Below are 16,478 nucleotides of genomic sequence, written 5' to 3' on the forward strand. Positions count from 1 at the left end.
TACTGTTACTGGTGCTGGACGTTACTATTACTGGTGGCTGGACGTTACTGGTGGCTGGAAGTTACTGGTGGCTGGACGTTACTGTTACTGGTGGCTGGACGTTACTGGTGGCTGGACATTACTGTTACTGGTGCTGGACGTTACTATTACTGGTGGCTGGACGTTACTGGTGGCTGGAAGTTACTGGTGGCTGGAAGTTACTGGTGGCTGGACGTTACTGTTACTGGTGGCTGGATGTTACTATTACTGGTGCTGGACGTTACTATTACTGGTGGCTGGACGTTACTATTACTGGTGCTGGACGTTACTATTACTGGTGGCTGGACGTTACTGGTGGCTGGAAGTTACTGGTGGCTGGAAGTTACTGGTGCAGGACGTTACTATTACTGGTGCTGGACGTTACTGTTACTGGTGGCTGGACATTACTATTACTGGTGCTGGACGTTACTGTTACTGGTGGCTGGACGTTACTATTACTGGTGCTGGACGTTACTGGTGGCTGGACGTTACTATTACTGGTGCTGGACGTTACTGGTGGCTGGACGTTACTGTTACTGGTGGCTGGACGTTACTATTACTGGTGCTGGACGTTACTGGTGGCTGGACGTTACTATTACTGGTGCTGGACGTTACTGGTGGCTGGACGTTACTATTACTGGTGCTGGACGTTACTGTTGCTGGACGTTACTGGTGCTGGACGTTACTGGTGCAGGATGTTGCTGTTACTGGTGGCTGGATGTTACTATTACTGGTGCTGGATGTTACTATTACTGGTGCTGGATGTTACTATTACTGGTGCTGGACGTTACTATTACTGGTGCTGGACGTTGCTATTACTGGTGCAGGATGTTACTGTTACTGGTGGCTGGACGTTATTATTACTGGTGGCTGGACGTTGCTATTACTAGTGTGTTACTGGTGCAGGACGTTGCTATTACTGGTGCAGGACATTACTGTTACTGGTGGCTGGACGTTGCTATTACTGGTGCTGGACGTTGCTGTTACTGGTGGCTGGACGTTACTGTTACTGGTGGCTGGACGTTGCTATTACTGGTGCAGGATGTTACTGTTACTGGTGGCTGGAAGTTACTGGTGGCTGGAAGTTACTGGTGGCTGGAAGTTACTGGTGGCTGGACGTTATTATTACTGGTGGCTGGACGTTGCTATTACTAGTGTGTTACTGGTGCAGGACGTTACTGTTACTGGTGGCTGGACGTTGCTATTACTGGTGCAGGACGTTACTGTTACTGGTGGCTGGACGTTGCTATTACTGGTGCTGGACGTTGCTGTTACTGGTGCTGGACGTTGCTGTTACTGGTGCAGGACGTTACTGTTACTGGTGGCTGGACGTTGCTATTACTGGTGCTGGACGTTGCTGTTACTGGTGGCTGGACGTTACTGTTACTGGTGGCTGGACGTTACTGTTACTGGTGGCTGGACGTTACTGTTACTGGTGGCTGGACGTTACTGTTACTGGTGCAGGACGTTACTGTTACTGGTGGCTGGACGTTGCTATTACTGGTGCAGGACGTTACTGTTACTGGTGGCTGGACGTTGCTATTACTGGTGCAGGACGTTACTGTTACTGGTGCTGGACGTTGCTGTTACTGGTGCAGGACGTTACTGTTACTGGTGGCTGGACGTTACTGTTACTGGTGCTGGACGTTGCTATTACTGGTGCTGGACGTTGCTGTTACTGGTGGCTGGACGTTACTGTTACTGGTGGCTGGACGTTACTGTTACTGGTGGCTGGACGTTATTATTACTGGTGGCTGGACGTTATTATTACTGGTGGCTGGATGTTGCTATTACTAGTGTGTTACTGGTGCAGGACGTTGCTGTTACTGGTGGCTGGACATTACTGTTACTGGTGCTGGACGTTGCTATTACTGGTGCAGGATGTTACTGTTACTGGTGGCTGGACATTACTGTTACTGGTGCTGGACGTTGCTATTACTGGTGCAGGATGTTACTGTTACTGGTGGCTGGACGTTACTGTTACTGGTGGCTGGATGTTGCTATTACTAGTGTGTTACTGGTGCAGGACGTTGCTGTTACTGGTGGCTGGACGTTGCTATTACTGGTGGCTGGACGTTACTGTTACTGGTGGCTGGACGTTGCTATTACTGGTGCTGGACGTTGCTGTTACTGGTGGCTGGACGTTACTGTTACTGGTGGCTGGACGTTACTGTTACTGGTGGCTGGACGTTACTGTTACTGGTGGCTGGACGTTACTGTTACTGGTGGCTGGACGTTACTGTTACTGGTGGCTGGACGTTACTGTTACTGGTGGCTGGACGTTATTATTACTGGTGGCTGGACGTTATTATTACTGGTGGCTGGATGTTGCTATTACTAGTGTGTTACTGGTGCAGGACGTTGCTGTTACTGGTGGCTGGACATTACTGTTACTGGTGCTGGACGTTGCTATTACTGGTGCAGGACGTTACTGTTACTGGTGCTGGACGTTACTATTACTGGTGGCTGGACGTTACTGTTACTGGTGGCTGGACGTTACTGTTACTGGTGGCTGGACGTTATTATTACTGGTGGCTGGATGTTGCTATTACTAGTGTGTTACTGGTGCAGGACGTTACTGTTACTGGTGGCTGGACATTACTGTTACTGGTGCTGTACGTTACTATTACTGGTGCTGGACTTTACTGGTGGCTGGATGTTACTGTTACTGGTGGCTGGATGTTACTGTTACTGGTGGCTGAACGTTACTATTACTGGTGCTGGACGTTACTGTTACTGGTGCTGGACGTTACTATTACTGGTGCTGGACGTTACTGGTGGCTGGATGTTACTGTTACTGGTGGCTGGATGTTACTGTTACTGGTGGCTGAACGTTACTATTACTGGTGCTGGACGTTACTGTTACTGGTGCTGGACGTTACTGGTGCTGGACGTTACTGGTGCTGGAGCTGGACGCTACCGTTACTGGTGGCTGGACGTTACCGTTACTGGTGGCTGGACGTTACCGTTACTGGTGGCTGGACGTTACTATTACTGGCGGCTGGACGCTACTATTACTGGCGGCTGGACGCTACTATTACTGGCGGCTGGACGCTACTATTACTGGTGGCTGGACGCTACTATTACTGGTGGCTGGACATTATTGTTACTGGTGGCTGGATGTGTGGGAGTGCAAGAGTGATGGTGATCAGCAATAGATCTCTAATTCTGTGAGGGCGGATGGGGAGAGTGTAGCAAATGGGAATATGTTGTGGTTAAAGGAGGGGTAGTTCTATAGTGATTGGTCCAGGATGACCAGACCGCCTGGAAGGCAGAAGGAGTATTGTGCAACATGCAACATGCTGTTATGGTCTCCATACGATAAGTGGTTCCACGTTCTGAATAGTCGTAGAGAGAGAAGGTGGGGAGATAGTTAATATGACGGAGTGGAGAATGGATTTCCAGCCAGTAGAGGTGGATTTTCGGACAGATCCACCATAGGTACCTCTCTGATCGCAGGTGCGCCAAAAGAGATCCGAGGAATTGGGGAAAAACTAAGCGAATGCGGGTGGGGACCCAAAAACATCTTGTGACCGTTCTCTTTAATCCGAACCGAAATTGATGTTTTAGGCGCATTAAGTCTGATATTAGCCCATTCTTTCGGGTCCAGTACCTTCTCCTTGTCTCACTCCCACGCCAGTTCATAGGGGTCCTTTGGGAACTGATTGTGTTGAAGTAAAATCTGATATATGGTGGAAATAAGGCCCTTGGTGACAAAGGAACCACAGCAGAGTTTCCAGCAGCGAGTATTTCTTAGACACTATGGGGAGCTTGAGGGAGGTAAAGTAATGTCGGAGTTGGAGATATTGGTAGAACACTTGTTTGCATTGTATTACAGAGGGCTGTGAAAGTGGGGAAAAACTTACATGAGGGCTAGGTGTCGTACAAAGAGCAGGTTATGGTGTGTCCAGTGACGGAAAAGTTGGTGCTCTCGTCCCGGGGAGACATTACTATCACTGGTGGCTGGACATTATCACTGGTGGCTGGACATTATCACTGGTGGCTGGTCAATACTATTACTTGTGGCTGAACATGACTATTACTGGTGGCTGGACATTACTATTACTGGTGGCTGGTCAATACTATTATTTGTGGCTGGACATGACTATTACTGGTGGCTGGACATGACTATTACTGGTGGCTGGACAATACAATTACTGGTGGCTGGACACGACTATTACTGGTGGCTGGACATTATTACTGGTGGCTGGACAATATTATTACTGGTGGCTGGACAATATTATTACTAGTGGCTGGACATTATTACTGGTGGCAGGTTACTGGAAATTACTGTTGCTGGTGACTGGTTATTGACATTACAATTAGACATTACTATTACTAGTGACTTATTTCTGGGCACATCTACGGCTGATGACATAATATTGGATATAACAGTTGCATAATACTGAGCACTGCTACTATTGCTGACAGTATTATTTGATACTGTTATCACTAACATAATACTGGTTATGTCTGCTATTGCTGTACATATTACTGGACATGAAGGCTACTGCTGACATATTCTGTACTGCTGATGCTTACTGGTGCTTCACAAGTGGTCTAGTACCTCATAGTAACAGTATTGGAAACCAACTAGAGATCCCCAATCAATTACAGGTGCACTATTAAAATATCTACATCGTTTTATTATTCATCTTTCTTTTCCTATTTTATTTTATATTTTGTAAGCAAAAAAAACATTTCAACGGACCAGTGGAGCGTGAGAGGGCCGCATGTAAGACCCCCTAAATCTATCAGGTTCTCCACCTCTGCCATCATCATCAACATTTATTACAGATTGAATATCAATAACTGAATTATACGCTGCATACACTGAGAGATACAGCCAGAGCCGTAACTAGGGTGGTGCGGGCGGTGCCATCGCCCCGGGCGCAAGCCCTAGAGGGCGCAGCAGCCGCCCGCTACCTTCCCCTACCCGCCGGCATATTAAAAAGAAAAAGAAAATTGCAGCTGTGTCAATAAAGTTAATACAAAAGGAGGGGGAAAAAAAAAAAAAGTCACCTGATCTCCCGGCGCCTCCCGGCAGTCTCCTCGCTCCCACTGAATGTGACGTCGTATTCAGCGAGGAGCACTGCTGGGGCAGAGGCAGCGTAACAGCACAGGACACAGGACGCAGGACACAGGACACAGGACACAGGACGGGTAAGTAAAATTGTATTTATATTATGTGTGTGTGGGCAAGCTATGTATTTTTACTCAGCTTAGGAGGTCACTCAATATTCAAAAGCCAGCATTTTTTTGCAAAATGCCTTTTACAACAATCCAGTAACTGTTTTACTAAACAATTGATCTATAAGCGATCTGGAATGTACCTAAAGTGCTTATTTATTAACTTATCCAGCAAGTTAGTAGGTCAATTGTATTTTAGAAAAAAAAGTAAAATATTAAAAAAAAAAAAAAAAAATTTGTGTTCTGCAAAATTAAATATCCTTTTTGCTTGTGGGTGCTTGTGAGTGCTAAAGGAGGCACACTGGTGAACATTTATTTTCTTTACTACCCTCTGACCTATAAGATCTGTTCTGTTACTTGACCTAATATTCCCATCTTGCCTCTTTTTAGTGTACTATATTAAAATAGCAATGTATGTCATAGGGCTTCTCCTTTCTATATAAAAAAAGCTAGCTTAATGGAATCCCACCAGTGTGTGTGTGGGTGTGGGTGTGTGTATATATAGATATGTATATATATATTATATATTCTTTCAGTAAAATGCTAGCCACACCCACACATTAGGTTGGCCACACCCACTTGTCAAATGCCACTCCCACTTAGATGGGGGGCACCGGTGCCCTGTCTCGCCCAGGGCACTAAAATGTCTAGTTACGGCACTGGATACAGCTGACAGTAATTAATACAGAATTTCAGTACTGTCGTTTTTGGTGGTGTTTCACTAGAAACTCAATTTACCTGCATTTATTTTGTCTACCTTGTACGTCCCTGTTTTATGTATGTCCCTGTTTTCCTCACTGTCTGGCGCTGCGGAGCACTGTGGCGTCTTACAAATCAATGATGGTAATAATAATAATTGCACTTAATTGTAGATTAATTAGTTCAGATTATAATGAGTAATATTTCATTGGCAAGTTTACATCAGGAAAATACTTGTAGTAGGTTATTTTTTTTTTTTTTTTTTTTCATGTGATCCCCTCTTATCAAACCAAGGAAAACATTTAAACATTGAAACATGATACAAATTTAGATAATAATACAACAATTTGTAACCGTTTCTTCAAACTCTGTATCAGTATTTTGTGAGCTAATCCTGCTACAGTGCTGAACCTCCTCACCGATTACAACCTGATACATTCATCTAGAATTGAGACTTTTATTGCTTCGTGTATCTACGGAAAAGATGAAGATGACCCAAGTCCTCACCTCCTGATGCCCTGAAGCCTTTCACCAGCCTGTCCAGGAGGAGCAGCCAGGATAAATACTTCCATTACAGGGAGGGTATTAGTGTACCTGTAGGTAAAACACAAGCAGCCACAGGAAACATTAACTGGAACACACACAGTGATGCTCTCTCTCCCCCCTGTTTATTAATGGAGTTGGCAACCTTAGTCTAAGCTCTAGAAAAGTGGTTTCACACGCGTTTTATGGTGTCTAAGCCACAGCCCACGTTTCAGTGATTTTGGAACGTAAAGGAGCAATGCTAAACATTCATATGGAAGCTTAAACACCACTCTATTGTTATATACCATATGTAGAGTATTTGGAGGATAGGTAGAGGAGGAAATAGATAAATAGTATATATAATTTTTATCTCATAAGTCTTTTAGGTCTCAGTTTCGATAAAAAGCAAAAGTATTTTGACCTGTATGTTAGTGGAATACTGTAAAGCCTTTTTTATGGAATCCCCCCCCCCCCCTCATTCTGAGCAAATTGCACATCAGAACTGACCACACCTAAAACCAGACTCTGGGGCATCTCGTTCCAAGTTCAGACTGGTTTGCAATGAGAATACTGAACCAATACAAAACTGGACAGGGGCAAGGGATCTGAGACAAAAGAAACGTTGCAGTCTAGACATATAAATTGTTGTTGTGGAGTTTGCATATTTTTATCTTTTTCGGATATCGTCCAGGAAAAGGGGCCACAAACGTTTAACGCATAATTAAATATTTTAATAACTGTTTTCAAGGGTGGTGATTTGTTCTGTATCTGTTATATTGCCTGAATGTCAGGATAGCTCTGTAGAAATCTTTTATAAATGTTGCTCAATGCTCCCTGCCATATTCGAGTGTATTTCCATTCCTTGTGCCAAGTGTTTTAGGTCAACATAATACAACAAAGTTGAAAAAATCCCACAAACTTTAACTAGTAAAATATCATAGACCAGAAATGAACATTCTATTAATGTGTGTGTGTGTGTGTGTGTATAGATAGATAGATAGGTAGATAGATATGAGATAGGTAGATAGATATGAGAGATAGATAGATAGATATTAGATAGATATTAGATATGAGATAGATAGATATTAGATATGAAATAGATAGATATTAGATATGAAATAGATAGATATTAGATAGATATGAGATATATAGACAGGTAGGTAGGTAGATGGATAGGTAGATAGATATGAGATAGATAGATAGATAAATATGAAATAGATATATATTAGATATGAGATAGATGTGAGAGATAGATACATATTCGATACATATGAGATAGATAGATATGAGATAGATAGATAGATATGAGATAGATAGTTATTAGATAGATATGAGATATATAGACAGGTAGGTAGATAGATATGAGATAGATGTGAGAGGCAGATAAATACATATTAGATACATATGAGATAGATAGATATGAGATTGAGATAGATAGATGGATATATAGATAGATAAATAGCTGGATAGATAGATATGAGATAGATAGATATAAAGATATTAGATAGATATTAGATAAAGATATGAGATAGAAAGATATTAGATAGATAGATAGAGCATACCCGCCTCCACTATAAAATGCAGAAATTAACAGCATTGAAAGCTCTGAATGCGGAGCTTTGCCTGAAATTTGGGAGCCTCCCGGGACAGTAGGCAAGTATGAGATAGATAGATAGATAGATAAATATCACCCATGAAGGTCATAATGGAAGACAGCTAAAACAGCAAAAGTTGTTTCTAGAACTGATTTAAATTAAAATATATTATTCCTTTGTTATTAAGTTGGACATAATACATTTAATGAAGGAGATGGAACTGTGGCTGCATCGAAGTGTGTCTGTGTGTGTCTGTGTGTGTCTGTGTTTGTATATCTCAGTGTGTGCGTAATTTCTCACACACGCAGATTATTTTTACTAATTAGAGTTGACAGCTGTTTAACTCCACAAGACACAGCAATCTCTGCTGCCTAACTTTATGTTAAGTGACAATTGTGTCACGATTCTACAGTTGTGACTTAATATCCGCTGAACAGCTGACAGCCGCCCCCTCCCCCGTCTTACTTTATGAAAACACTTTTTTTCCGCTGTCCTACACTGTTTCATTAAACCTCAGCGCACGTATCTGATCAGAGATCTTGGAAAAACCCCATCGCATCTCGTATCTCGTGTCTGAATCCTACTGGGAGTTTTATTGCAATGAGTAACGTGATCCAAACCCGGGACTGGTTTCTGGCGTTTAACACTGATCATATTTCCTACTACAGATCTAATGCAAGTCTGTAATAACAAACTGTACATGACATTTTATTTTGTATCTATCCAATACTGAGTCTTATCTGTTTATTTTTTTTTTATTTATATTAGAATAAATCAATTTAATGCAAATGGAGAAATGAAGTATGCTCATTTTATATATATATATATATATATATATATATATATATTTGTGTGTGTGTATATATATGTATATATATATATATATATATATATATATATATATATATATATATATATATATATAATTATATATATATATATAATTAATATATACAGTGTGTATATATATATATATATATATATATATATATATATATATATATATATATATAAATATATACTTGATTTCTTTGCATGTGTGGATTATAAGAGTTGTTGCTGACATTTGGTGTAACTTTCATTACAATAACACCATTAAATATATATTTACTGAGATAAATGTTGATGTGTTCAATACTTATTTCATCCGCTGTAAATATGGGTAAGGGAGCTAATTCCGACAATGGGAATGTCAGCACTTAACCTTCCGATAGTGTGATTGGCAACATTCACATTAAAACACCAACCGGCGGCTGTACCTCAGACCTGATGGTATTTCTCTTTTAATGTTATTTAACATAAAGCCCACTATGCAAGCTTTGGTTGGAACTATTGAAGTACTGGTATTTTTGTTCACTGTTCTGCACTGTTGTACCCTGTATGGTCCACTGTCTGTTTTCTGTACGGAAATTGGGCAAATCTTGTCAGCCTTATAAAGACTAATAATAATGTCTGCATTGTGATTGGTGACATTGCGAATGCTTTAATATGGAGTTGGTCCCCCTTTTGCAGTGATAACAGCTTCCACTCTTCTTGGAAGGCTCCACAAGATGTTGGAGTGTTTCTGTGAGAATTTGTGCCCATTCATTCTGTAGAGCATTTATGAGGTCAGGCACTGATGTTGGACGAGAAAACCTGGCTCACAATCTCCATTCTTGTTCATCCCAAAGGTGCATTCAGTATAGAAATCTTCCTCTATCCTCAAAAACGATCAGTTTAAAGGTTTTACTTTTTTATGTTTAACTTTTTTTTTTTTTTATAAAGAATTTGGGAGAGTTTAACATTCTTGTCTTGTTACTTGTGGTATTTCATGAATCTCTTTTGTCTTGGATAATTTGTCGATCATTCTATAATAAGGTTATGTATCAGCATTGGTTCACTAATTGTTCTTGGAAAATGAGTTAAAACTTGACTGGTTGCTGCGGGTTACAGAATCTTTTTACAGTGCACCAGTTTTCATAGCTGTCACACCAACACAGTTTTGTTATTATTGCGTAGCACATCCAGCGTTAATATGTAAATTTATTTATTTAGAGCCAGGTTAAAGAATACATGGGTAATAACATAGGCTCCGGCATCCATAAGGTTTGGCAGGTCGACCAATAGCAGGCCAGCCTTAGCGAGTAGCATGGTGCAAGGTGCATTTTCCACATTCCTGCTGACCCGCTGGCAGCACATAGTCCGCCAACAACAGGGGTCAGCAGAGCATAATCGGGCATCACAAAACATCTGGGGGCCTAACAAATCCTTGTAAACTCCATGTAAGTAAACTTTTGGGATGGGATATACTATAATTTTTTAAATTTTCGTTTTGGGTGGAACATTCTTGAATATGTTTAAAGGTAACTTGCGGAGAATTAGATATGATTTATATATTGCCTTTGTCCGATACAGCGCTGAATGTGCTATGTCCGGGTGTTCTGCTCTTTTCATGATGACCAAATTCAGCCCAAAATCCAAGATGGAGGCAAAAGGTACAGTAATAAAATAGCCCATCATGCCTTCAGTTAGACCCAATATTATTTAAGATTTCCTGTTTTTTTAACAGTGTACATCATTGTACATTCCTCCAGACTGAGTATAGACATGAAATACTGATATTGATATACGGATGAAGAACTGCTGTTTTAGGAAGGTGTTTGTCGGTATTGGGGTAAGTCCCCACCCATTGCTATAGTCTTCTGTGTGGTTTCTGTGATTCCGGCAGGGCCTGAGGTAATCGGCACTTTCACAAATGTGCTTCATCTGTAATACAGGAATTGTGCGAATCCAAGATTCGACTAAATCCTTGGGTGCGTGATTGGGCAGCACAGTGGCCTAGTGGTTAGCACTTCTGCCTCACAGCGCTGGGGTCATGAGTTCAATTCCCGACCATGGCCTTATCTGTGTGGAGTTTGTATGTTCTCCCTGTGTTTGCGTGGGTTTCCTCCGGGTGCTCCGGTTTCCTCCCACACTCCAAAAACATACTGATAGGCTAATTGGCTGCCATCAAAATTGACCCTTGTCTCCCTCTCTGTCTGTCTGTCCCCCTCTCTGTCTGTGTGTGTCTATATTAGGGAATTTAGACTGTAAGCTCCAATGGGGCAGGGACTGATGTGAATGAGTTCTCTGTACAGCGCTGCGGAATTAGTGGCGCTATATAAATAAATGATGATGATGATGATGATGGTCGAAACATCCAAATTTAGTCAACTGAATCCAAAATCTGCAACTGTAGAGCACAGAACACAGGGCTACCACTTCTGTAAGCCAAATATAGAGATATGAATGTATCATTTAGGTCCCACTTGCTTGGAATTCGGATTTGGTTCAGTATTAGACAGAATTGTTTGCTAAAACATTTTGTATTTGGTCGAATCCAAAAATATGAATTTGCTGCATCCCTAATACATTGACTAATACACTGGGCTATTTCTTTGTTCCTGTCTGATGATATTGGATCAGATGTTATTTTTTAAAAAAATTTAAAAATTCCTTTTGCACCTAGACATTGCAAGTCAGTGATATAGTGGTGCCCATTTTTTACGTCTTACCCCCTTTCAGTGAGCTAGTTTTACACTCACACCTCCTATGGTCACAATTAAAGGGAATTCCCCTGGCCATATTTGAAACTCCCATATTTTTTTTTTTACGTGCCCCCAGAAATCCAGCCCCCATGCCCCTACGTACCCACTCAAGATTGACTTCCGAGGGGCAGGATACTGACCAGCGTCTGCACTCTGCACGGTCTATTGAAGGATCGCCGAGCCATAGACGAAACGGCCGAACGTGAGTAGTTGATCAAACTAAATACATACATTCTAGACCATTTGTACAAGCGGTCTTTATAGAGCAGCCTGGGAAAAGATTGTCTGTCACTGAATATCACTAAAAGAGCTATAAAATAATTGACTAAAAGTGAAATAAAACCCACTAGTCACGATTAATACATATTATAGCCTACGAATTATTGATCTAAATAATGCACATAAAACACCTGAAATTTTATACAGATTGAGTACAGCATCTGGCTGTTCTCCTTGTTGATAGCTGATATGCAAAGTTGGTTCGACCCGGTTCACATCCATAAAACATATTTTTTATTTATATGAATTATTAACATTTATTTATATAGATCAAGCATACTCTGCAGCACTTTCAATTTGAACACCCAAGGAGGTTTGTGTGTGTGTGTGTGTGTGTGTGTGTGTGTAAGAGAAGGGGGGGTGCTTCTCTATCTTATATCACTCTGGGATGGGGAAGGACAGGCACAGCATACAGAAGCATTAACATACCCACACACATACAATGATATGGTGTGAAGCAAGGCAACAGGTCAGAACTTGGATTGGTAGAGATTACATTGGTTACAGTTCTGTTCACAGACCTAATGACTAAAAATGGCCACATAGAACAACCTGACCGAATTGGACATATCCAGTAATTTGTTGGTTAGATCAAACAGCCCAATATCAAAGGCCCAAAGTGATCCCTTTACCACTCGAAAGTCCACAAACAGAAATTTCAGACCAGTTAGGTCTAAATGGCTACTTGAACCAACCAGATTGTTAAGTAGAGAGAACAGATCTGATCTGAAAGATCATGTAGAAGGTTTGGTGGCACCATGTGGGGTGATATCACAAATTGGTCCAATATTGGCATGCACATGGTTTCAAGATATCTGGCATGCTTGAAAAAAAAATCTGATCAATATAGATCAGATAATTTTTGGGCACACATGCAAATTTGATTGTCCAATGTCTGATTGTGTGTTCTGCTGTCTGCTGCTCCTGTTGTGATTGCTCTGTCCGAGCGAGTGTGTGGCCAGATTGGAGACAGACACTGTGGCTGAGATACAGGTTAAGGCCGATGTGTGACCAGATAGTCAGACACAGATGGGTGTGATCAGTGACAGGTACAAATGTTCCATTCCTACTGAACCGTGCAGCCAGAACATGTGGTTTAAAGATCGTTCAAATCACAGATATTCAACAATAGTGACGGCCATATTTAAAACGGAAGTTTTGTTAAAGGTAAAAGTTGCCGTTTAAATATGGTCATCACAATCGTCTGCGATCTGACGGATCCGCTGGTTAATACATTTACTGGTCTTTAATCACCAGACTAGTAGTGTTTACATTAATAAATTGTTACATGTCAGGATTATTTAAGCTTCATGGATCTGAGTTACTAATGTGCAGACTGCTAGTTAACAGAAATGCTGATTGAACACAGGAGTATGACCACAAGTGTTTTTTAAACTGATCAATCAAAAGTGAAAAAAAACAGAGCTTGCTCTGCTTTGCTATTTGAGCTTTTTGATCTATTTCAGTAACTACCTTAAATTGATGTGTCAGTCTTTGCTGTTGGGGAGGAGGGGGGGTATAAAACCACATTTTAATATTGCCTCCTTTCCATTAATGTCAGGGGAGTCGTCATCATCTATTTATATAGCGCCACTAATTCCGTACCTCTATACAGAGAACTCACATCAGTCCCTGCCCCATTGGAGCTTACAGTCTAAATTCCCTAACATACACACACACTAGGGCCAATATGAGAGCAGCCAATTAACCTACTAGTATGTTTTTGGAGTGTTGGAGGAGACCCACACACACACACACACGGGGAGAACATACAAACTGCACACAGATAAGGCCATGGTCGGGAATTGAACTCATGAACTTCAGTCCTGAGTCCTGAACACTAATTGTGATGCTATGTTTCATGTGCATGTGGGGTGTAGTAGTCTCGGGGTAGAATTGGGGACTGAAATATGTTTCTATGGGGTAGATAACACATACTGTGCTTAATAAAGTTATTAAGTTAATTAATGCTTTAACCTGTACTGGAAAACCCTCTGTGTTTGTCTACCTAAACCTGATTAATCATGTTAATATTTTGTACATTTAATGAAAGCTCCTAAACCCCCAGGTATTCAGACTGTTGCTATAAATGGCTACACTTTACTCTGCGTGCTTCTCTTTCATTTGAAGTCTAAGGGGCATATTCAATTGTCGGCGGAAATTTCGCACTCGTCGCTCTATTACCATTACTACGGTAATAGTGCGCATACAAACAGTTAATACGGTAATTTTCTCGCTGGATTTCAGCTCTCAGCTCCCTGAGCCGCGAGCTGAAATCCAGCTAACTATTACCGTATTAACGGTAATAGTTTTTCCGCGGCGCGGAAAAGAAACAATTAAATGACAGCTCTGAATTTTGTTTTACCTCCTTAATGTATAAAACAGTGATATGAGAGAGAATTCATTATCAACAAATGTATCTGTTTCTGTTTCATTATCATCTGTGGAATTTGCTGCAAAACCTGAATAACAGACTGACGTAGAGAGATTGATACTGTGGGTTGTACTATGCAGCAAGAGTGCTGGGTCTTGGAGGAGGGGCCTATGGGGCTGGGGGAGGGGCCATTAAGGGTCAGGGGTGTGGCTAGATATTGTGAGAAGCATTGTGAACACCAGGGGCCTGATTCATTAAGGAAAGTATAGCCCAAAAAAAAATTAGTAACTTTGAATCTTGGAAAAACCATGTTACAATACAAGGGGTGCAAATGGGTTTATTATTTTGCACATAAGGAAAATACTGGATGATTTTTCATGTAGGATGCAAATACTTAATAGCTTTATTTTTACATTGACATTAAAAGTTGATCTAGGACATGCCCTACCCCAATTATAAATCTGTCCTCACATTTTAAATTTACCTCCCCCCTCCAATACAATATGGTTTTGACAAGGTTTGTTTTGCTTTCCTTTCCTCAATGAATCAGGCCCCAGTTGTTCATGTGTTTGCAGAAAGACGCTCAATTCAACCAACGTGCATAGATTTTGCATGCAAAAATGATGACGTGTAGTAAGAACACACAAATGTGACACGAAATAAAGGCTTGAAATCCCCTCGCTCATAAATGAGAGTAAACCAAGCAGTATCTTACAGAGAAAGCCTAAACTTGGAAATGAACGATGGGTGATCGTACGGTGATTATTGGACTATTTACCCACGTTTCTTATAGATGCACTAAACTATAACAAACGATCTGACATTTCCTTTCAGTGTCAAACCTGCTTTAAATAAATAAAAGCTTAGATTTAATTTACACCTTTCATCAATGTTTGTGAAGAACCCCCAGAATTTATTAGAAGTACAGGAGTCGAATAGGGGGTGGGGGGATATGTTCCCTTAACATATTTGCCAAGAGTAACTAAATGTTGCATAAATCCATCTTGCCTCCTACAGAGTCAAACACAGGATTTGTAGAGGGGGGTTTCCACACCACCAGTGGGCGTGACCAGCATGCATGGGGGCGTGGCTGTAATTTTAGACAGTGCTTGGCTGCTCTCCAACTCTTCCTATCCCCATAATATACATGGGCAATGCTGCGTGCACTACTGTTAGGTGCACACAGCTCAGAGTCGTGTGAAATGGGGGCAGGGTCCAGCCACCTCAATTATACAGTGCCCCAGGCTTGGAGGGGGGTTTCCAGGCACTAGGAACCCCCCCCCCCCCCCCCCCCCACTCCCCCTTGGTTTGCCTATGTCCTAAGAATAAACCAGCAAAGGTGATATTGTTATTTTATTACAGAGAATTCAGCCAGTCTAATTTCTCAGTTTAATAAGATACTCCCCCCCCCCCCTTCCACCCATTCCTTTCTCAATTCATTATAACAGACCTTGGCTGGCAGCCAGAACAGACCAAAGACCATTATAAATACAATCTGATATATTTTTTATTAACGTAAAACTCTAAGGCTAGGCACACACTACAGGTTTTTCACCCGATTATCGTTTCAAAACACATTGTATTGATTGTTTGATTTGATTTTATAAACGGACTAAAAATCTCTACAAAATGATGGCACAATGTCGTTCCAATCCTGCAGTGTGTACACACTCGGCACCGGCAGTGTCCATAGATCTCTATGCAGTGTACAGAGTCACCATCTTTTCAGCCGATGGTTATGACGGATGAAGAGCACAGATCTGACGGTAAATCTTGTAAACGTGTATAGTGTGTACACAGGAATCGGCTGCTGATCCGGACTTCTTTTTTCAGTCGTTGGTAAAATCATTAAGGATATCACATGGGGAGAAATTTTCTGTAGTGTGTACCCAGCCAGAGAGGTTGATCATTAGACATTTTTTTCCACTAATAAGTAGCAGATAAAATAATACTAGTGGTTTGCTAATCATAATATGTTCAATGGGTGGTTCTGAATTAAAAAAACACTATATGTGCGATTTGTAGTCTCTGCAAATACATTGGAAAACAATGTGTTACTTTATGTTACTTTGTTCTATTAATCTCCCTGAAACTCTCATTACGCAGGTCAAAGGGCATTTCCTGCCATGAATCACCTTAACACATTGCGTAAATGAGGGACTAATTGCTCATCCCAGTATCAGCAGCGGGCACAATGAATGGCCTGTAAGCCACGCGACATGGTTAAATGGT

The 16,478-nt window shown here is 41.3% G+C and overlaps 1 protein-coding gene and 1 long non-coding RNA gene across 3 annotated transcripts in view; one reads left to right on the top strand and one right to left on the bottom strand.

Annotated features, from left to right (window-relative positions):
• Positions 1 to 16,478, top strand: part of WNT9A (Wnt family member 9A) — a 118,206-nt gene that overhangs the window by 27,413 nt on the left and 74,315 nt on the right. The window contains exon 2 of one of the 2 annotated variants that reach the window (XM_075214147.1): positions 11,670 to 11,795. The exons of the other annotated variant lie outside the window; for it this stretch is intronic. Coding sequence (XP_075070248.1) covers positions 11,670 to 11,795 — 126 coding nt within the window. The remainder of the gene's footprint in view (positions 1 to 11,669; positions 11,796 to 16,478) is intronic. 2 annotated transcript variants of the gene reach the window in all.
• Positions 6,351 to 16,478, bottom strand: part of LOC142159342 (uncharacterized) — a 28,048-nt gene continuing 17,920 nt past the window's right edge. Inside the window, exon 2 of the long non-coding RNA XR_012692938.1 lies at positions 6,351 to 6,501. This is a non-coding gene — a long non-coding RNA (uncharacterized LOC142159342). The remainder of the gene's footprint in view (positions 6,502 to 16,478) is intronic.

Source organism: Mixophyes fleayi, chromosome 5, assembly GCF_038048845.1.
Source record: "Mixophyes fleayi isolate aMixFle1 chromosome 5, aMixFle1.hap1, whole genome shotgun sequence".
Taxonomy (NCBI): Eukaryota; Metazoa; Chordata; class Amphibia; order Anura; family Limnodynastidae; genus Mixophyes; species Mixophyes fleayi.